The sequence below is a fragment of the Hyperoodon ampullatus genome (assembly GCF_949752795.1).
Source record: "Hyperoodon ampullatus genome assembly, chromosome: 16".
NCBI classification, from domain to species: domain Eukaryota; kingdom Metazoa; phylum Chordata; class Mammalia; order Artiodactyla; family Ziphiidae; genus Hyperoodon; species Hyperoodon ampullatus.
Genome location: NC_136929.1, coordinates 71,428,356 through 71,451,294, shown reverse-complemented (window position 1 = coordinate 71,451,294; position 22,939 = coordinate 71,428,356). Strand labels below are relative to the sequence as shown.

General features: G+C 38.7%; 1 protein-coding gene across 1 annotated transcript in view; it reads right to left on the bottom strand.

Annotated features, from left to right (window-relative positions):
* Window positions 1–9,582: 9,582 nt before the first annotated feature.
* KATNAL1 (katanin catalytic subunit A1 like 1) overlaps window positions 9,583–22,939 on the bottom strand; it is a gene marked incomplete at both ends in the record, with an annotated part of 48,436 nt that continues 35,079 nt past the window's right edge. The window contains 5 exons of the mRNA XM_079721555.1: window positions 9,583–9,781; window positions 11,157–11,283; window positions 16,754–16,888; window positions 18,163–18,289; window positions 19,026–19,184. Of these exons, the coding sequence (XP_079577681.1) occupies window positions 9,583–9,781; window positions 11,157–11,283; window positions 16,754–16,888; window positions 18,163–18,289; window positions 19,026–19,184 (747 nt within the window). The remainder of the gene's footprint in view (window positions 9,782–11,156; window positions 11,284–16,753; window positions 16,889–18,162; window positions 18,290–19,025; window positions 19,185–22,939) is intronic.

Genomic DNA, 22,939 nt, shown 5'->3' with positions numbered 1-22,939 from the left:
TTGCTGTGTTTGATCAACGCATGTCTGTCCCCTGTGCTACAACTCCGGGAGACGGCACGGAATGTCGGTGTGCTGGGTTTTCAAGAGAGCACTGTTATTACCAGCTCTTTACAGAGAGACACAAACGAAGCCAGTTCTTACAGTAAAGGCAGAATAACTTGTACTAAATTCAGAACTAGCTTAGATTTTGAAACATGGGCTCTGCACATTGTAAACCAAACTAAAACATTTCACACACATTTATCTTTGAGGGAAAAAAGTTTGATTGGGGAAAAGGCTTTTAAAGGCTTACAGATTTCATGAGAAGGGTCTCCCAAGGCCTTAGAAACCAAGTTGTTCTTAAAAAGTAATTTCTACGAGTTAAGCACAAACGAATCATAAACTTATGGATTGAATTCACCTTGAAATACACAAGGGTTTAAAAATTAAAGGAAATATGCTTGGTAAAGTATGTTTGAGAAGTGTTATAAAATATATTTCAGAATGTTTGAAAAATAGCTGGAGGTATTTTACAAATCCCAAATGAAGCTTGATTCACCCATCTCTAATTACAACTCTAATTACTAACACTATAGTTTAGGATTTATGTTATGGAATACAGTAGTCATACCATGATTAGTTATTTGTTGAAAGAAGTTATTTAAGATGTGCTGATTGAAAGCCTTTTGAACGTTCAGAGCTAAACTCAGCTCTGGGGTAGTTCTTCAGACACAGACACTGAAGCCAGGGCAAGTACATGGGGCTGCTCTCCTGGTAACTGATGGCGACCATACGTACAGCTGAGGACTTTGGAGCTGCCGCCCCCTCTATGCAGAACACGGTTGGGAATCTTATTAGTAAAAATAAACGACTGAGCTCTATATCACTTAAGTTGGTGATTTAAATATGATTCATGGAAACTCTTAGAATGATCAGTTCATTTCATAAAACCGGCCCTGAAAAAGAAATAGCTGTATATTTACACTCTGATATAACGTAGGGCAACAATATTCCCAAAGTCATGTTAATCCCACAACACAAGCCATTATTTTTTCCTATTATTATAAACATAAATACTGTAACAGAATATATCACTGTAGTCTGCCCAAAAGTCTCCTGGTAAAAAAAAGCGTTACAGGAAAGGGATGGTAAAACGGTGATTAATAACCTCAGAAAAATGGGTGAATGTTAATATACTTATTTCAAGAATTGAGTACTTTTGCATTTAACGTTGTTGAAAGTAACCTTGGAATATGGCAAAGGACTAGGCTCTGGAACTAGATCGACTTAGGTTCCATTTTTTCTTCTACTTCTTAGGAGCCAAATGACTAGAGCAAATCACTCTATAAGCCTCAGTTTCTTTCTCTGCAACGAGAATAATAGTAAATACACCTTAGAACTAATGTGTGGATTTAATAAAGCAATAAAAGTACAGTATCTTGCATACAGTAAACATTATAAATGTTAGCGCCAGTCCTATGATGTTAATTTATCTGATACTTCTTATTCTTAACTATCATCAACTTAGGTGAACAGTCTGTATTGGCACCATGTCGCAGAGGCTTTAAGGTCCTTAATAAATGTTCCCCTGTCTGGCTTGCTTTCTTTATACCTTACCTGCAGCATTTGTTAAGATCAGAAATAGATATAAGTCCTATTTCCCAGTTCAGAATGTGATCTTGAACACAGATCTTAAAATCTGCCTGGGCACAGTTCCTTTACCTGTGACACGAGGGGACTGGACCAAGTCATTTGCTCCCAGGTTCGGGTCTGCTGGTCCAGGAGCATCTGACCGTGGTGATACCCAGGTAGGTAGGGAGGAAATCACAGTGCACCAGTCTCCTGAATCTGAGCCTGGGTTGATGCAATCAGCCAGGTGAGACTTGAGCCCACCCTGCCTTTCCACCAATCCATTTGCAAGGCAGCAGCTGCCGCTGGCCAGGCAACGCTTCTATCTTCCCTCGCGTTTCCATCTGAACTCCTGGCCCTGAGCAGGCCCCCCAGCACTCCAGTGTGCTCTGCCGTGAGCCATCTCAAGGCGGCACTGGCCGTACACCTGGAGAAAGTAGGAAGGACTGAAGGGAAGGCCCTAGCCACACATGTGTCCTACTTTTGTCCTTAATTAATTTTGTACCTCATTCTTTTTCTTCATATCCTTTAAGAGATCAAAACCTCAAGGGTGACAGCAAGAAAAAAAAGTGGAGCCACGGAATTAAATTGTTGCTATAGGTGCCTTCCAGCTATAAATGTTATACAACTGCATGACAAAGTAATGATGCATAAATATCTACTTCACACTTGGTCTACCTGGAACACTCTGGGAACTAAAGATAAAGCTAGAAAGGGCACAGATGGCCTAGATAAATGACAGAAACACGAACGCTCAAAGAACAGATCTCCCTATCACTCCTCATCCCCAAATGGCTGTACTCCTAATTTACCCACAATTCTAACACGCCTAACAACTGTTTCTTTTCGTTAGGTTCACTGAAGACTGCAGGTCGGAAATTGGAAGAGAAATAAAGGTTGACAGCCTGATAACAGAAGAGTAAAAATGCTACAGAAGCAAACACCAAAACTCAAAGGCCACTGAGTGACAGGCAGAAAAGCCTTGCTGTCCCTGCACTAGCTGCTGAGGGGAGCACAGCACATCACTCTGAATCACAAAGAAAAGGTTCCGTTCAAATTCTCTACTTTACAAAGTCAGAGAACAAGTGTGATACCTTTTAGAAAGGTTTCAATAAAAACCAATTAAAAATAGATAAGCATATGAAAAGATGTTCAACATCATGTCATTAGAGAACTGAAAATTAAAACAGCAATGAGAACCCACGACACACCTATCAGCGTGGCAGTCAGAACCCCGACAACACCAAATGCCGGTGAGGACGTGGAGCAACGGGGACGCTCACTCGTCACCGGTGGGAAGGCAAACGGCGCAGCCACTCGGAAAGGCAGGCTGGCAGTTGCTCACAAGACTAAACATACTCTTACCGTACATTCCACCAACAGTACGCTTAGGTGTTTACTCAAATGAGTTGAAAGCTTATGTCCAAACAAAACCCTGCACAGGAATGTTTACAGCAGTTTTATTCCTAAATGCTAAAACCTGGAAGCAACCAGGATGCCCTTCAGTAGGTGATGGATAAACAAACTGGCACATCCATGTAATGGAGTAGTATTCCATGCTGAAAAGAAATGAACTATCAAGCCACAAAAAGACAAGGAGGAACCTTAAATGCATATGGCTAAGTGAAAGAAGCCTGTCTTAAAAGGGTACATACTGCATGACTGCAGCTATATGACATTCTGGAAGAGGCAAACTGTGGAGACAGTAGGAAGACCAGTGGGTGCCAGGGGTTAAGAGGAGGGACAAAGATGAACAGGCGGAGCAGGGAGGATTTTAGGCCAGTGAAACAATTCTGTACGAGACTGTAGTGGTGGATATATGACATCATGCTTTTGTCAAAACCCAATGAACTGTAATATAAACTATGAACTTTAGTAATAATCAATACTGACCCAACTAAAACAAGCAAATCACACTAAAGCGACATACTGATAAAAGGGGAAATGGTGGGGGCGGGGTAGGGGGAGAAGTATATGAGAACTCTCCTCATATACAGGTTAATTTTCCTGTAAACATAAAATTGCTCAAAAAATAAAGCCTGTGAACTAAAAAAAAAATAGTTTTGGAGAATTCATAACATAAGACACAGTCATGTGGCGCAGATGTACAGAATGGACTTGAGGACATGGGGAGGGGGAAGGGTAAGCTGGGACGAAGTGAGACAGTGGCATGGACATATATACACTACCAAACGTAAGATAGATAGCTAGTGGGAAGCAGCCACATAGCACAGGGAGATCAACTCGGTGCTTTGTGACCACCTAGAGGGGTGGAACAGGGAGGGTGGGAGGGAGACGCAAGAGGGAGGAGATATGGGGATATATGTATATGTATAGCTGATTCACTTTGTTATACAGCAGAAGCTAACACACCGTTGTAAAGCAATTATACTCCAATAGAGATGTTAAAAAAAAATGGAAACAGGAAAGAAAAAAAAAGACACAGTCATGTGGAAAATTCACCTTATGGAACATCCACTTTGCAATGATGCTACACAAATACGTGTATTTGTTACACCAGTTAGAATTCATTGAAACGTCATTCTTATCTTACCCGCATCAACCTTGAAATTATTAGCATAATGCACGGCAAACACAAAATGTCAGGTTCACCATATGTGATTTTATAAGAACTGAAACTCCGGAAAAAGTCATCCCTTACTAGTGAGGGATCTGTTACTCCCACTGGCGGCAATAAGTGGACCAGCGACTGTAGATCAAATATGAACCACAAAGAAAACACCGACAAGCCACACTCTAGAAGTTTATTACCAAACTACAACCTATGCACAGACACAGCTAAGCTCATGAAGCTAGTGATGTAGCCGCACAAAATGTAAGGAAAAGCACATTTAATAAATACAATTTGGAAACGTCTTTTTCTTTAAATTAGGTTCAAAATACTGGGAGACAGACACTGAAACAAGAATCTTAACAGAACACTTACAGCACATAGTGATCTCGCTGGACACTGTGTCCGCACAATGTTAACCGAAGGCGACGCCTGCTGCCCTGCTGCCGTGTGAACAGACGTGTCACGTGTCCACCTCGCTGTGTTTCCATGAAGTACTTAGGTCCCGAGACTTTTACTGCTGTCACATGAGTCTGTATTTATGAAGCTATGAGAAAACGGGAGGAGGTGTGCTGTGTTTGAAACCACTCCTTGACATGAGACACATCGAGTGATGAAGCTGTCCCAACAAAGAGGGGAAGACTCACCCAGACATTCTGTAGAGGCTTCACTTGGAATATATGGCTTTCCCAGAGGAAGAACAACAAACATTTTCAAGTGAAATTTCAGTGTTAAAAAAGGTGAGTGAGAGAGGAGAGAGAAGGAAGCGCTTAGACGAACACATAGGTATAGTAGATGACGAACTGAATTTCAATATGGTTTCAATTCATTCACACCTAAAGCTAAGCCTGTTTGACTGAGGTAGACTCTGGAAATAACACGTGCAAAGACTCAGGTTTTCCAAAGGGCAATATTTAGTCACTTCAGAGGTTGTAAAACAAAAGTGCATTTTATAATTTTGAACATAAAATCAAATGGGAGTCCTTTCATAGGAGGAAAACCTCCACATTAATTCCCTACCAAATTTCCATATGTACAGAAACCTACACACTGCTGGTGACAAAGCAGAATCTAGGTTATTTCTATACATATAAAATAAAATCAATCAACAAAGGAGAAAGGTAAAATAAAAAGAATAAATTTGATGATGTTACCTTAATATTTTTCCTGTTTTTATTAACAAGTCATCTGGAAACTGAGAAATATTCCTAAAGTTAAAGAGTTGTCCGGAGCCAAAAAACCTAATAAAAATTCAAAGAATGATTGTTAATTTGTGAATGTTTAAAAACATATGTGTTATCTTAGGGACTTTATTTTTAAATATTCATATAGTTTTCACAAGAGAAAACAATATTAAAAGTAAACGTCCTAAAAAATCAAATAAATAAGTACGAAAAGCCTAATTTAAAAGTATAAATAAGTAAACATAGTAATTATTACAGTTTTTAGCTTTTTCTGCAAAAAAAAAATAATTAGCGGAGATAAGAATAAAACATTTGGGGTTTAAATATTTGTATTCCCCTAACACGCCCTCCAACTATAATTCCTACCCTTTTCTATTGTGACAGATTCTTAGATTCACATAAATATTATGTACATCACAAATTAAGTGGTATGTAAAAACTACTACACAGTTAAAACCATTATGGAACAGAAGACACAAAACAAATGTTAAAAGAAGGATTACTATTGTTTCTTCATATGGTTAAAGTGGCCCCTTCTTGGAAAAGGCCAGCAATTATCCTTAACATTTATGCCTGTCACACAGGAAATACCCTGAGGTGACTTATCATTCACAAGAGAAAAGGAGGAGTGGGAATCTACTATTATGCCAGAAGATTCAATAATCAAGACAACACAGAAGGAGCCAAAGCCCACATGACAAGCAATACCTGCCTCATCCTTCACTTTACCTCAAGGTTGTTATTAGGGTAAGGAAAGTGAAACAGAACTGTGTCAACTGGTCTATGATTCTCATCATGGATACGGCAGTGTATACAGAAACTTCCAAGGAGGGAATTCAAACAAACTCAAGCTGTTCAAAACCTACAGTATCAATACTCTCTGTTCAAAAGAGTCAGGCTACATGTAGCAAAGTGAAAGAGTGACACTTATATTGAAAATCTGGGCTGTATACACACATTTTTCCTGATGTAGATGTATGTTTCTTTACGGTAGATTCACCAGACACTTGCTTGCTCAATTTTTGAGTAATTAGTGATTTCAGCCTACTTTTGGACAAATATCACATCACAAAAACTGCAGTCTCTGGAGCCCAAATGAAACCCCCAGTTAGGCGGCTAGACCACAACATGTTACCTCTTCCAAGCTGTCTTGGCATTTTGGGAGGTAGAGGTCCAAGCCCAAAGTGTGTTTGGTCATTCTGGAATGCCCACACTGCTGCTGACTGAAGATAAAGTCTGTGATGCCATCGTCTATTTTCTACGTGGATTACTAGAAGGTTTCAGCCTACATTAGAGAGCCATTTGTCTGGCACATTCCATTAATATTCATTTCCTTTTAAAAGTAAAGGAATTGTGCAAGCAAAATGTTTGCAGTAAACATGCAACACGTTTACATGTTTGATATAATTGCATGTGTATGTGTTTACAATAAACATGTAGCTTGGGAAATGACAAAAATTGTTCATGAAAATAGCCAAGATCTATAATAGTTCTGTTGTTCAAGCAAATGGATACCACTTCTAATTTTAAAGCAAATTTAAAGAGAGAAAAACTTTTATATGTTATCTTTCCAAAGCAACACGCAGGTTACTGTGCCTTCCATTTATAAACTGAAATTGTTTCATTAGTGGGAGCCAGAAGCTACACGGTGTAAGTACAGGAAGTATCCAGTCGGTACTGCACTGCCTGGTCCAACTCTGTGGCCACAGAGCACCCACCCAAGGGACAGGTACACAGTAAGCAACCAACGTGAGCCTGCTAAAACGGAGGACTATCTGATCAGATGATCTGTGAGACAGAAGTGTAGAAAAGTTAGTCTCGACATCACTGTGTTGAAGAATCCCAAACACTCAGGTTTTCAGATGAATTAAAGGAACCAAATCTTTCTAATTTGATAATACAACAGAAAAAATAAAATAAAACACACAAATGCTCTCATTCTGGGTAAGGCAACACAGTCTTGCAATAAAGACAATGTACATACCATGTGCAGGAAAGGTTGGACGGAACGCCCTAGGGATCTCCTCAGGATCCTTTAAGGGGTTAATACATACAAAGCATTCACCATCCACTGACAGAGCAAAACGAGAAACAAGGGAAAGAAAAAAGCACACCGACTGACTTAACACAGTAAAGATAAGCTCCTAGGAGGCTTGAGTCTCCAAATACTGCTCAACTGATAGTTTTTAAAAAATCAAAATTACCATGTCATTATGCATGAAGAATTCAGAAAAAAATTGAAATGTAAGCCAAGACAAATAACACGAAATCTAGAAAAATGGTCTGACTAATCAACTAAACTATGCAAACAAGTTTTGGCAATCAAAACACTAAGGTTTTAACGACTGCCCCTAGGACTTCAGGGAAAAAAATAACTTACTCCGGATGGCAATAGTCTGCAAGATTATCTTAGTGGGATTATTTATTTCTTTATTTTAAAAGGTCATGAATAAAAGGAAAGTTCTCTCATTTCAACTTTTAAGATGAACTAAATCAATTAAAATAAAACCATGATATCTCATGATTTTAACTCTTATAAATCTATGCCTCAGAGGAAAGGGGGTAATTTAAAACATTAGATAAATACTGTGGTATGTGGTTCTAAGTAGGGGGAAGAAATCTCTTAAGGAAGCTGCTAAGAGTTTAACTGTCAAGAAAACTATATGTTATTTTTGGTTTTAAACTAGTAGTTGCTGTCCAAAATTGAAAATTCAGGATATCTCAAATACAAATTTTTTTAAAGTAATGAATTTATTTATTTATGGCTGTGTTGGGTCTTCATTTCTGTGCGAGGGCTTTCTCTAGTTGTGGCAAGCGGGGGCCACTCTTCATCGCGGTGCGCGGGCCCCTCACTATCGCGGCCTCTGTTGTTGCGGAGCACAGGCTCCAGACGCGCAGGCTCAGTAATTGTGGCTCACGGGCCCGGTCGCTCCGCGGCATGTGGGATCTTCCCAGACCAGGGCTCGAACCCGTGTCCCCTGCATTGGCAGGCAGATTCTCAACCACTGCACACCAGGGAAGCCCAAAATACAAATTTTTTAAAGCTTAACTATTAAAGCAGAGGTTGCCCAATCAAAATAGGATAAATGTAATTTTTAAAAACTAACACTAGGCTACTCTACTTGTGACTAGATACAAGGCCTCTCCTTTTCTGGCCTCCTTCTATGGTCTAATTCCTGCTGAAAAGAATGGGCATGCCATATTTCTAACCTAATCTTAGCGTGCGTATAAGCACTCAACCTAGACAAGGAATGATCCTTAAATGTTCGTTGTTCATTATGCACGATGTTATTTTGTTAATAAACAAGCTGTCTCCAAAACCATAAAGATTTTGCTTTGTTTTGCATTAGCCACAAGAGAGTGGACTTGTGTAGAATACCGAAGCATTTATTTAGAATATGAAAGGCAAATGCAGCAAAAACCAATGTTTGAGCTGAGAAAAATCAAGGGTTTATCTATTGAACATATTGAAAGAAAAGTGAAAACAAACTCAGAAGTCTAGAATGAAAAAGAGCATCTTACACAAACATGATGTTCTTTCCACCCTTCCAATGTGAAATATTGCCAGAAAAAAAATACTGAAGACCGGAGAAGCCACTTGGCAAAAGGATTCAAAAACCACAAAGCATGAGGCTATTCCCCCATAAAGCTCAATAAGTGATTAAATAGCTAGTAGAGGGAATGGTGAGGGAAGGGAAGGGAAAATTCAAACTATATAATAGACTCTAACAGTAGTAGGTGAATTCTAAAGGTTTAACTAGCAGATTCATTATTTAATCCAAAACCATAATTCTTAACAACAAATAATAGATCTGACACAAACGCAGTTTTGATGTTAAAAGCCAACAGATATAGGTCCCTCATGTTCAGAGCAAAGAATAGAAAAAACTAAAAAAACAATGAACGCTAGTGAGAAACAGAGCTCCTTCTACATTTTCTGTAAACAAGTTTCTACGATAGCACACTGGTCGCTTTCTTCAGCCCCCGATACTCTGGTTAGGGTGTGCAACTATAATGCATGGATATGTGGATATCAGGCTCTCTATGTAAGCTTTTCTTATTTCTCAAGTATATGTATGTTCTTTTGTGTTTTAAATTTTTTCTTTAAGAGAAAATCTCTCCAATGTAAAGTTCCAAACCTGTTTTTTTAAAAAAATTGCTGGAATTTCTTCACATTTGATAAACAAAAATACCAGAAATGAAAGAGCTGACAGAAATTCAAGCAGATCCAAATTCAACCATCCACTTTTCATATTTCTCCAAGTCTGCAGCAGAGACAGACTTAGCAATTTTCTTAAGAGCCAATTCAAAGTCTCCTTTGGTAACAGGCATCTGAAGTTCCTCTTTAGAAAGTGCACGGATCTCTTCTGGACTTAGGCCATTGATTCGTCGTCTCATTGCCATTAAAGAGGCATCCCTAAAAATATACCAAAATCAGTGAATACTTATTGTTGCAAAGGTTTTAAACATATTCAATTGTGATAATGTTAAGGGAAAGCATTCAAAAGATCATTTTATATGTTTTTACCATGCTGCTCAGAATTTTCCACTTCAGAGACATCCTGAGGGCTCAGGAAAGGTTAAAACGGGATGCAAAGGACTTAAACATGAAAAGTACTGTAATGAATCCTAAAAGTCTAGGTTGGGCTCAGATGGTACTGAATTTTCTTTTCCCCACTTGCTCCTCAAAGACAGCCCAGAAGTCTAGGAAACTGAAGGAGAATTATGAAATACCGAATTGCATACTTGGAAATAAACATACAGCTAATGTTAAGATAACTCAAATCTTATACCAGTTTGTCTACAACCTAATTAGAGGAGGTAAAGCCAGGAACCTCTCTCTCTCTGGAGCATGAATATATCTAAATACAGTGGATGTGGAATTCCCTACACGGAATATTTGTGGGCAAGTGAAGAGAGGAAATCTGGCTTCTGTGGATCCTATTTTCAGCTCATTCTGATCACTTGTAAATAATTACGCAGGTTAGGAAGAAGTGTTCAACTAGTGCTCACGAAAAAGCTATTAGGCAGCCAAACCAACCAAAACTTCAAATTTTTATACATTTTACTATAGTAATAGTAGAAGCTATTGTGAGCTTATCGAGTGCCACTAAACTTACACACGTATAGGACAAATACCCGTAGAAAAAATGAGTAACACAGATGTTACGGTTTTAAGGAAAGGCTACTGATGTCAATTTAAGTATTGTTAGGGAAGTTAAGTACTAAAAACAAATCCTCTTCACTGAGTGATGTGAATTGTCTAAAAGTTATGATGTCACTAAATTGAAAGTGAAATTTGTATTTATATATATATATACACACACACACATAAAATTGATCACCTTTGTTCATCTGCGTGTAGTAAAATAATGCCAACCAAAACAAAATGATATTATTTTATGTTGATGCAGCTAGTCTCCAATTTAGGGCTAAATTAACCTTAGGTTGTCAAAGCCATTTATTACCAAGTTAGGCAAAACAATTTCTTAAAAATCAAAAGCTCTAAAAGGTGAACTACAGTTGACCCTTGAACAACACGGGGGTTAGGGCTGCAGACCCTTGGCACAGTTGAAAATCCGGGAATAACTTATAGTCAGCCCTCTGAACGGGCGATTCCTCCTTATCCACAATTCCAGATTGAACCAACCACAGATCCTGTTTAGTGAAAAAAATCCACACAGTTCAAGCCTTCATCGTTCAAGGGTCAACTCCACACTGACTTTAAGACAAGTCCTCCTGATAAATCCATAACTAATGTCTAACATCACGGATCATTAAAAAAAAAATACCTGCAAACATTAGTTATATCAGCACCAGAATAGCCCTCAATCTTCTCTGCTATATCTTCCAGTTGAATATCAGGATCCAATTCAACCTCACGAAGATTGATTTTCAGAAGCTCAGTTCTTCCTTTTGCTGTTAGAAGATTTTTTTTGGTGGTTATTATTAGATGTTTTACTTTACAAATCATTTTGATAAGAAATCACCTATTTAACCTTCAGGAAAAGAAAGAGTCTAATGCAAAGAAAAGTCAACAACTGTGAGTCCACTAATATTACTAATTCACTGCATGACTAGTGGAATCATTTAACTTCCTGTGTGCCTTGGCTGTAATAACTAATAATTGAAAGAAAACTCAGAGTTTTCCTAATAGATTGTGAAGATATTTGCTATGAGAACAAAGGATATGAGATTCTTTATGAAAAATAAAAACATTAGTATTCAAGCACCAGAAATGTTTTTGTAAAAAAAATATTTAGCCTAGCTTTATGAAACTAGATTGCATGGAGTGTAACTCCTGTGAGTTACTTTGCTCACCTTTTAGTATAACATAGGAAAAGATTTCCAGAACTCTAATCAGTATTTTTTAAAAATCCAGTTTTCTTTTCCTAGCAATCAGCAATTGGCACAAAACGCTTATTAATACATTTTTTACTTGGAGAGCCGGCCCACAGACATTTGCTGTTTCAATATGATTGAAATGTGTATCGAGTAAGCTGAAACAAACAGAATTTTTTAATAACCAGTCTTTCTTGCTGTTTCACCACCAGTTTTTGTGACAAATTTGCTTAATACAGCACACTAAGATAATGCAAAATTAGCTTGGATCCAGCTCTCTACGATTTCCTGATATACAAAATGAAATTTAATTTTCCCAATTTTTATCTTGAAAAATTTTAAATCTTCAGGTAAAAAAAAAAAAAATAGTGAACACTCATTTACCTTTTCTCTAGATTCACCAATTGTCAACATTTTGCCATTATCACTCCCTTGCCCTCTCCTCTCATCCCCTCTCTGATTTATGAACTGAGAGCTAGCTATAGGCAACACAACACTTTACCTTGAATTCTTCAGCATGTATCTCCTGAGAACAAAGGCATCCATACAATCATCACACTTCACAGGAAATTTAACATTGGTACGTTAGTATCATCTAATACACAATCCAGATGAAAATGTCCGCATTTGTCCCAGGCCTTTATTACTTTCTTAAAAACCATTACACATTACATTCAAGTTATTGTCTCTCTTTAGTCTTCTTCAAACAGTTCCCCAGTGTTACTTTGTTTCGTCTTTCATGCCCTTGATAATGCCCCCCCAAATGATCTTACAGAGTTAAGGCATTCCAGTGAAGACCCCAACAGGTCTGTTTGTGGAACCTGACAGGCAGGTATGAAGATGTTAATGGAAGGAACCAAGAATAACCAAGACACTCTGGAAGAACAATAGCAAGGCAGGAGGAACTGCTCTACTACAAAGCAATAGGATTCCAATCTGTCTGACACTCTTGCATAGAGAGACAAGCAGATCTGTGACACAGAATGGAGAGCCTAGGAGCACAGCAGAGCTCCTCTCAATAACCACCCACTCTCAATAACTGACAGAAAGAACCAGAGCAAAAAATCATTAAGGATCTAGAAGATTTAAACAATACTATCGCAACAACTTGATCTAACTGACATTTATGGAATATTGTCTCAACAAGTGCAGAATAAATATTCTATTCAACTGCAGCTGAAACATTCAGCAAGATACACTATATGCTGAATCATAAAATCTCAACAAAATTCAAAAATTGACATCTTACAGAGTAGTTCCTAATTATAGTGGAATTAAATTAGAAATCAACAACAACAAGACATCTAGAAAATCCTCAAATATTTGGATACTAAACCACATACTCCTTTTTTTTTTTTCAGCCTTGCCTCACGGCTTGTGGGATCTTAGCTCCCCAACCAGGGATTGAACATGGGCCCTCAGCGGTGAGAGGACGGAGTCCTAACCACTGGACCGCCAGGGAATTCCCTAAACCACATACTTCTAAATAACTCAAGAGTCGAAGAAAATAAGAAAAAGGAGAATTTTTAAATATTTCTAATTGAATAGTAAAGAAAATATAAAAAAATTTGTGGGATGAAGCCAAAGCAGTGCTTTAAGAGAAATACAACCTTAAATGTTTATATTTAAAAAAAAGAACAAAGGTTTCAAATCAACAGTCTAAGTTTCTAACTTCATAAAAAAAGAGAAAATTAAACTCAGGAGTATAAGGGAGAAATAAGAAGAGATAAAAATCAATGAAATACAAAACAGAACATTAACAAAGCAAGAAGTTGGTTCTTTGAAAAGATTAATAACACTGATAAATGTCTAGCAAGAATGATCAAGAACAACAGGGATAAAACACAAATAACCTCTTCTAGGAATGAAAATTGAGCCATTATTATAGATCATACAGACGAAACAGAAAATAAGGTGTGTGGATTTGTACTGTGTCAACTTCAGTGAAGTTAGAATTTCACTTCTCAGAATTCTCTTCATTACACAGTTCTGGGTTAGTGGGGACCACATCAGTCATTATGGATGAGATGTGAAAGGCAGAACTGAAATCAACTCAGAAAGTTAGTTCAGGGCATGAAGAGCATTTGCAGCTGAGGCCCTATTGTCGCTTGTCTGCCGGCTCATCTTTTTTTTTTTTTTTTTTTTTTGCGGTACGCGGGCCTCTCACTGTTGTGGCCTCTCCCGTTGCGGAGCACAGGCTCCGGACACGCAGGCTCAGCGGCCATGGCTCATGGGCCCAGCCGCTCCGCGGCATGTGGGATCCTCCCGGACCGGGGCACGAACCCGTGACCCCTGCATCGGCAGGCGGACTCTCAACCACTGCGCCACCGGGGAAGCCCTGGCTCATCTTTTTAGTGAGGGGCAGCACCTGGGCCTCCAACTCTTTCCAGCTCCTGTCAGATTTCCTCCTTCAGCTTGACTCCTAAGCCAGGTGTACCTTTAGTACTGTTACAGAGACTGCCAGCTTCTTCTAAAGGTCACCCCAATCATCAAAGTTGTAACTCTTAGAGGCAATGAGTGCCCAGTGTGGGTTCCAGTCTATCCTCATGAGTTCCAGCTTATCCCCACAGGTTACAGTTTGTTCTGGTTTCCACCATTTCATCTTCTCTTCCTACTGCCCTCCCTACTGACTTCAGGCTCCAGAACCAGACATGAAATCAACAGCCTCACACAAACCATTTAGTCAGCTTCCATGTTTGTATTAGGTCAAATCCCAATAAACCTGACAACATAGAGGAAAGGGACAAATTTTTTGAAAAACACAAACTACCAAAGCCTACTCAATGAAAAATAGATAACCTGACAGGATAACCCTATATCTAATTTTTTTTTAAATCAATGGAACAGAACAGAGAATTCAGAAATAGACCCACATATATGCAGCAAAATAATTTTCAACAAAGGTGCCAAAGTAACTCAATGGAAAAATAAAACTCCTTTTAACAAGTGATGCTAGAACAACTCAATATACATATGAAAAAAATGAAACTCAACCCCCAGTTGACACATATACAAAAAATTAATTCAATATGGATCACAGATTTAACTCTAATTTCTAAAGGAAAATATAGGAGAAAACCTTTGACTCCTTGTGGTAAGCAAAGATTTCTTAAGATACAAAAAGCACTATCCATAAAAGAAAAACCTGACAAGAGGACTTAATCAAAATTAACACTTCTGCTTATCAAAAGACACCATAAAGAAAATTGAAAGGCAAACAACAAATTGAAAGAAAATACAGCATTTCACACTTACTAGAATGACTAAACTTAAAATACTGGCGATACCAAATGTTGACAAAAATATGGAAGTATTGGAATTCTCATTCATTGATGGTGGGAGTATAAAATGGTACAACCACTTAGGAAAATGGTTTGTGCATTATAAAGTTAAAGACATACCTACCCTATGATACACCTATTCTCTTCTTATCTATATTACCCAAAAGAATTGAAAACATTCATCTATAAAAAGATCTATACAAAAATATTTATAGCTTCATTCATAATAGCCAAAAACCAGAAATAACTCAAATGTCCATCAAAAAGAGAATAAACAAATTGTCATGTAATCACACCACAAATAAACTACTGATACATGTAACCGCATGGATGAATTTCAGAAACATTATGTTGTATGGAAGTAGCCAGATGCACAAGAGTACATATGTCATGATTCCATTTATATGAAGTTTGATAATAGGTAAAACTAATCTATGGTGTTAAAAATCAGGAAGGTGAATGACTGTTAGGGGTTTGAATCAACTGGTACGGGCACAGAGAAACTTTCTGAGGCGAAAGAAATGTGCACATCTTGAGTAGGGTACTGATTAAACAAGAGTATTCATTTGTCAAAACTCATCAAACTATACACTTAAGATTTGTACATTTCACACTATGTAAATTTTATCTCAATATAAAAAGAAAAAACTCACTTATGAAAATGTCAACATTCATCAACAGAATGAAATATTTTTTCAAAGCAGCATACTTCAAAAAAGATCCCAAGAGAACTTTATTTTTAATCACTGAAGTTTTTTTCATTATAAAAATGTTTTAAAATTTTCACATTTTTATCAACGTACATTGCTTTTTGTAGTACAGGGACAAAAACTTGTATCACGTAAGGTTTTTTTTTTTTTTTGCAGTACGCAGGCCTCTCACTGCTGTGGCCTCTCCCACTGCGAAGCACAGGCTCCAGACGCGCAGGCTCACAGGCCCTGCCGCTCCGCAGCATGTGGGATTCTCCCGGACCAGGGCACGAACCCGTGACCCCTGCATCGGCAGGCGGACTCTCAACCACTGTGCCACCAGGGAAGCCCCACGTAAGTTTTAATGAAGACTCAAGTTTAAAAGTAAAACTTAGGGACTTCCCTTGGTGGCACAGTGGTTAAGAATCCACCTGCCAATGCAAGGGACATGGGGTTTGATCCCTGGTTGGGGAAGATCCCACATGCCATGGAGCAGCTAAGCCCATGCACCACACTACTGAGCCTGAGCTCTAGAGCCCATGAGCCACAGCTCCTGAGCTCGCGAGCCACAGCTCCTGAGCTCGTATGCCACAACTACTGAGCCCACACGCCACAACTACTAAAGCCTGTGTGCTCTAGGGCCCACGTGCCACAACTACTGAGCCCGTGTGCTGCAACTACTGAAGCCCACGCAACTAGAGCCTGTGCTCCGCAACGAGAGAAGCCACCACAATAAGACCGCACACCACAACGAAGAGTAGCCCCCACTTGCCGCAACAAGAGAAAGCCTGTGCACAGCAACAAAGACCTAATGCAGCCAAAAAAATAAATTAATTAAAAATAAATAAATAAAGTAAAACTTAGATGTCCTATCAACTTATTAACACAACCACTCCTCTGAATGTAAGAAACTTCAGCAGAGTACTGAGGCCTCTGTTCCCATAAATAACAAATGGGTTTTTTGATGCTATAAACTTCTTTAAGCAGAATGCCAAGGGAATAAAGACCTACAGAAATAGAAAAATGTAACAGAGAGTAAAAGAAAGATCAAAATATAGTAAAAGGAAGGCATCATACCTGTTGGGAGAGGTATATATATCCTTTTTTCTAATCTCCTTCGCAATGCTTCATCAATGTCCCATGGGAAATTAGTAGCAGCCAATACCATAACCATTTTGGAAGGATCGTCATTCTCTAAAGCTCCTCCAACTCCTATATACAGTAAGGGGGAAAGAAGAGTGTTTTTCTTACAGTCCTTTATTCTTTCATTCAACTAACATTTCTAAGCATAAGCCACAGGCTTGGTGGTAGGCTCAATGACGAACATGATGCAGTTCTTCTGACCTCTGGATGGTGTCAGAACCAGACAAATCAACAGATAACTATAGAACAAATAAAACACAGTCACTCCTTTCTCTCATATTATACTTTAACAGAAATTAAGATGGTTAACTCATTGAGGGAAGGAACTCCTGGTACTACATTATTTTATGTATCTTATAGTGCCGGCACTGTATGCAACACACGTTTTAAGTATTCAATTAGTACCTATGGTTGGTGGATAACCACAGCTATTTTAAAACAATGCACTGTGGATATACATACATATATATATATATATATATATATACACACACACATATAAATAAATATATACTTTTTTTTTGACACACTTTATGTTTTCTCATAATTTGCTTAAATAGCCTCCTATTCACCATAAAACTACCAGTGATATATCTCTAAAAAGTAGCTCTGGGCCCATCACTCTCTTCCTCCAATGGCTCCCCAAAGCCTTTTCTTCTTTGTCTGAATAACTTCTACCAATATTTCAAAGCCCAAGTGAGCTATTCCCTTCTATGACTCCCTTAGTCCGGGTGGTACCTCTCGTACTGTGTTTTCACTACACCCAGAGTTTAGTTCTACTACAGAACTCATAATGTATTGTAATTGTCTGTGAAGTGCCTGCTTCTCAACTAGATCAGTGGTTCTCAAACATTTTGGTCCCAGAATCCTTTTTATACCCTTAAAGACTATTGACCTCCAAAGAGCTTTTGTGTGCATGTAGTATATCAACATTTATTATTAAAAATTAAAAATGAGACTTGTGAGAGAATGAAAGTGAAAAAGGTAAATAACATCTTGATATTACTATGAAAATAGTTTGGCCTTTGCACACCTTTTAAAAGAGCCTTAAAGACCCCTGGGACCCTGAGCCACATCTCTAAAGGCTTTGCTCTAAACAGTAAGCTCCTTGAAGGCCACAACAGTCCTTTTCTTTTTAACCTCAGAACCTGAGATGGTGCAAGTAAGCAATAGATGCTTTCTGAGTGCATGAACAAATGTACAAATACGTGGGTGAACAAATGATTACAAATACATTCAGGTTGCCTTCTAGTCCAGTCGCTGAGAATTTCCAAAGTATGAATCTACACAAAGTTCAAAAAGGAACCAAAACAGTTTAGAGACAGTAATTAAATATCAATTACCATCCATCTGAATGAGTAGCTCAGACTTGACCCTGCGACTTGCCTCATGCTCATCAGAGGTTCCTCTTCGACTGCAGATAGAATCTATCTCATCAATGAAGATGGTGGTGGGGGCATAAAACCTAGCCTTTGTGAAAATAGTTGAAAGAAATCATTTAGTGACCTCCTGAAATAATCTGAAGTTTTTAAAAGACGTTTCCTCTGACTAAAACAGTGGTGAAAAAGAGCAGAAATTTCTCACTGCTTTAATGCCATCACTTGCTTATAGACAGAGGTTAAATTAATCAGTCATATCAGAAACAGGAAAATTTCTAAACATAAAAGATAAGTTATATGGTTGGTGAAGTCAGGTGACAGATACACGAGGATTCACGGTACTATTCTTTCTACTTTTGTGTTTGAAAATTTCCATAATACAAAAAGTTTCTAAAGAAAATCATCAATCTATCCTCAAATATGCAGTCTTAAGTAGCTACTGCAAACTACTTTGAAAAAGGAACAAACTTTAACAATAGATCAATTTCTAACTGATTTTCAAAATATATGTTAAAATATACTTCTGCTCACCAGCTCATCAGAGATCCAGAAATATCAGTCAAACCACACACATTTCCAAAGTCTCTTCTACCCTCACTGGATGGGATGCCAAAGGGCTTTTACCTCAGAGAGGAAGGTACGCTGAAGACACACCAACCACTCCACAAAACCCACCGCCCCGTGTCTTATTAGTGTGTCAAGAACTGTGAAACTACAAGTACACTTGCTGTTTCTTAAAAAGATCCCTGGGTGAACGGATCTAGATTAAAGGGATACCATGTGCCTACACAAACAGTGCTTTGAAATGTGAATATAACATCACTCACCATTTCAAACAACAGACGAACTAACTTCTCAGATTCCCCTCTGTATTTCGACGTCAGCGTGGAAGACGAGACGTTGAAGAATGTTGTGCCACACTCAGTGGCGACAGCTTTAGCCAGCATGGTCTTACCAGTGCCTGGGGGCCCGGCCATCAGCACACCCTGAAATTCGAAAGGACGCATGAAATGATTTACCAGATTAAAGTGCTTTCTTATAAAATATCAGCAACTATTAATGTACACGAAACTCTTCCCATCAAAAGATAAGCTCAACTGTCACAGTAAAATCATGGTGCATTTGGCACGAATATCATTTCATAGACAGAAAAAACAAAAATGAAGAATGGTTTCACAAAATGTCTCAAATCAGAGGTACTCAGAGACGGGCTAACAAAGGGCCTAGACAACAAGGAATCTCCTGGTACATTTAGAAAGAACCCACCAATTTTACTGAACCTGGCGGAAGACAAATATGTATGGTTTTGAGCACCGCTTAAGAGTGACTGCTCTGTTTAAGCAATGAAAAAAAGATGACATTTTCTACCACATGGAGCAGAATTATATATCCCTTGCCCTCCTAAGGTACAAAACCTATCTTCTACAACACACTTACAATATACACTTTTAATCAGAAATAAAGATCCATTCATCAGTTAATAAATAAGGCAGCTAAAATCTAGTGGTGATTCAAACATAATCAAATTAGCTAGCCTTTTATCAGTTTAACTGTGCTAGGCAGTTAAGAGTTTACATAAAATAGGGTTAGTAATGAAAAAGCCACTAAATATAACATAGACTAATATATAAATTTTAGTTACTTCTCACCTTTGAAACAAACAGACAAATGTTCCATAAAAATAAATCAATGAGGAGTAAAAATTATCCAAGAACACCAATCCTCTAGTCTTGAAGACTAACGGATTTTTAAATACTTATTACTTTCTTCTAACACTTTTAATGAGTTCAGACATATAGTTAACACTACATTTCTTTTGCATAATAGTTCGTGATCTTAAGAGGAATTTGGAGCCCTTTGTTAATTTAATTCAATAAGCTTTGGGGGATTTAAACTTTGAAAACTATGTGCATATCACAATTTCATAAACTCTAAATTCAGAAACCGTCCGAACGCTCTTCTAGCTACAGAATTTTGATACCCAGGACAACCAGGGGTCACTAGGATTTGAAACACTAGTTTTACAAGAAACATTTTTGTTTTGCAAGAAGCCTTTGTACATGAGATTGATATTTTGAAAACTGTAAAGACAACTAATGGTATTGGCACGGCTATGGAAAAGTTCCCATTCCTCTTTCCACCCTCCCCTCTCAATGCCCTCTCAGCTCCCGTAATGTCATTAATGTGGTCACGTCCAGCAGGAGATAATTTCCAGGGTTAGCATCTGTGCGCACACACAGCTCATAGATACAGTACAGCGTTTATAAATTTCCCCTCCTCATGACATTACCCTGTCAATTATCCCCTCTATTTCCTGTATCTCCTCCTCTATAGGCTCTACTTACTGTAAAAATAAAATCCTTCACTTGACCCTACAAATCCTCTGGCTACTATCTACCTCTTCCTTCCCCTTCCCAGCCAACCTTCTTAAAGAAATGGCTTATGTTTACTATTTGTGCTTCACAAGCTACAGTCTCACTTCTGCCTCTACTCCTACACTAAAAATACCTAATTTACTAATCCAGTGGTCACTTTTCTTTCCTTTCCTGTTTTGAGTTTTACGTATTCTTTTTTTTTGGCTGCGCCACTGCGCGGTACGCTGGATCTTAGTTCCCTGACCAGGGATCGAACCCGCACCCACTGCTTGGAAGCACGGAGTCTTAACCGCTGGATCTCCAGGGAAGTCCCAACCAATGGTCACTTTTCAACTCACAGCTTCCTTCCCTCTCTCTGACCTTTGATGGTGCCGATACCTGGTGTTCATTCCCTTCTCCCTGAAACCCCTTCTCCCTAGGTTGGCTCGATGACACGGTTCTTTCCTGATGCTTCTCCTACTCATGACCATCTTCAGTGGCTTTCAGGTCTCCTCTTCCCCCTGCCCTTTATATTCCCAAAGCAATTCTAAATCTTTTGCTCTTTTGAAAACCCTTTATAAAACTCCTTGAACGATTTCATCCATACCCAAATTATCAACCACCACTTATATCTCACAATTTTAATTTAAACTTAAACTGCAGCCCAAGCTCCAGACCTCTATTTCCAATTACCCACTGAGTTTTCACCTCAATATATTTTGTTTCTATTTAAACCTGCTCCTCTCCTCAATTTCCAGTATCAGTTCACTGTACCCTATTTAATGAAGAATTTGGCTGGCCCTTTTCCCCTAGTTCCTGGGAGGCAGACTCTAAACCCTTGGAATTTCCCAAGTGACAGGAGTGTCTTTGTTGTTCATGTTGGGCCCTGAAATTTTAGGCTAATAAGGTGGCTCATGGTGGGTCCCTATATAGATTATGCTAATGAGATGACTCAGGATGGGGGCTGGCCTTGCCCAAAAAACCAACCATGTGATTAGCAGGTTGGGGCTTTGAGCCATGTGATATCAACCACACCTCTGGGGAGAGAAGGGAGACTGGAGATTGAGACGACATATGGGCAACAATTCAATCAATTATGACTATGCAATGAAACCCCAGTAAAAACTCTGGACACTGAAGCCTGAGTGAGCTTCCCTGTTGGCCGTACTGTATCTACTGTCACACATCCATGCGCTAGGAGGGTAAAGCATCCTGCTTGCAAGGGAAAGGAACACAGAAGCTACACTTTCAGCATCCTCCCAGATCTCACCCTATGCATTTCTTCCTTTGGCTAGTTCTGATTTGCCTCCTTTTGCTATAACGAAAACTATAGTCGGAAGTACAATGCTTTCCTAAGTTCTGTGAGTCATTCTAGAGAATTATCAAACCTGAGGGTGCAGTGAGAACCCCCAAATTTACAGCCAGCTGTCAGAGTGAGGGTGACCTGGGGACCCCCAAATTTGTGGTTGGCATCTGAAGTGAGGGCAGTCTTGTGGAAAACTAACCTCAACCTGTGAAGTTTGGCCCAATTTTGGGTAGTTGGTATCCAAGCAACTGCACACTCCTTCAATTCAAGCCTGGAATATAAGAGTCATACAACTTGTTCCTCTCCCTACCCCTGTAAACCATCACGTCATAGTGTTATCACTCACACCTTTTAAGTATCTCTCACAAATCCACTCATTCTTCATTGGCCAAATAACGAATGCCTTTGTTCAGGTCCTCATTGTTTGGCTAGACTATTGCAACAGCCTCCTGACCAGACTCCTCTCTGGTCAGACGGGTATCCATCTATGCCCGTCTCCAATCCAGCCTGCACGCTGCTGCCAAGGCGATCTTCACACATTTGCAAATTATCCTCTTGCTAAAAGTTTACAGGGCTCGTCATGATACACAGGTTATACCTACCATTCCAGCTGTTTTAAAACTCCTTTAAATACCTATTTTATCAAGGCCTTATTATTTCTTTTAAACATTGTTTTTAAAGTTATAATAAAGGGGAAATTTATGATAATATGGTCCCCAAATTAGGTAAATCTATAACAAACAGTCTATAAAAGTTTTTAAGTTGTGAGAGGCAATCAAGATGCCATGGGTGTTCCAAGCCATTTATGTAAACACACAATTTCTCCTCCTCTCTACTTTTAGGCACATCAAACAAGGAAGAGGTATGCGAAGGGAAAAGACCTTCCCAGCTAATTCAGAAGGGCAAAGTAAGATCATGCTTTTATTTCACTCTACCAGTCAGAGTAAAGAAAGACTCTGCCTATGGCTAAGACCAAAAAAAGTTCCAGGCAGCAGCTGCTGGAAGGGTTTCTAATATGCTAAAATGAAACACTGAACTTAGGAGGAACCAGTCCTGGGCAAGCTAGAAAGATATAAACATT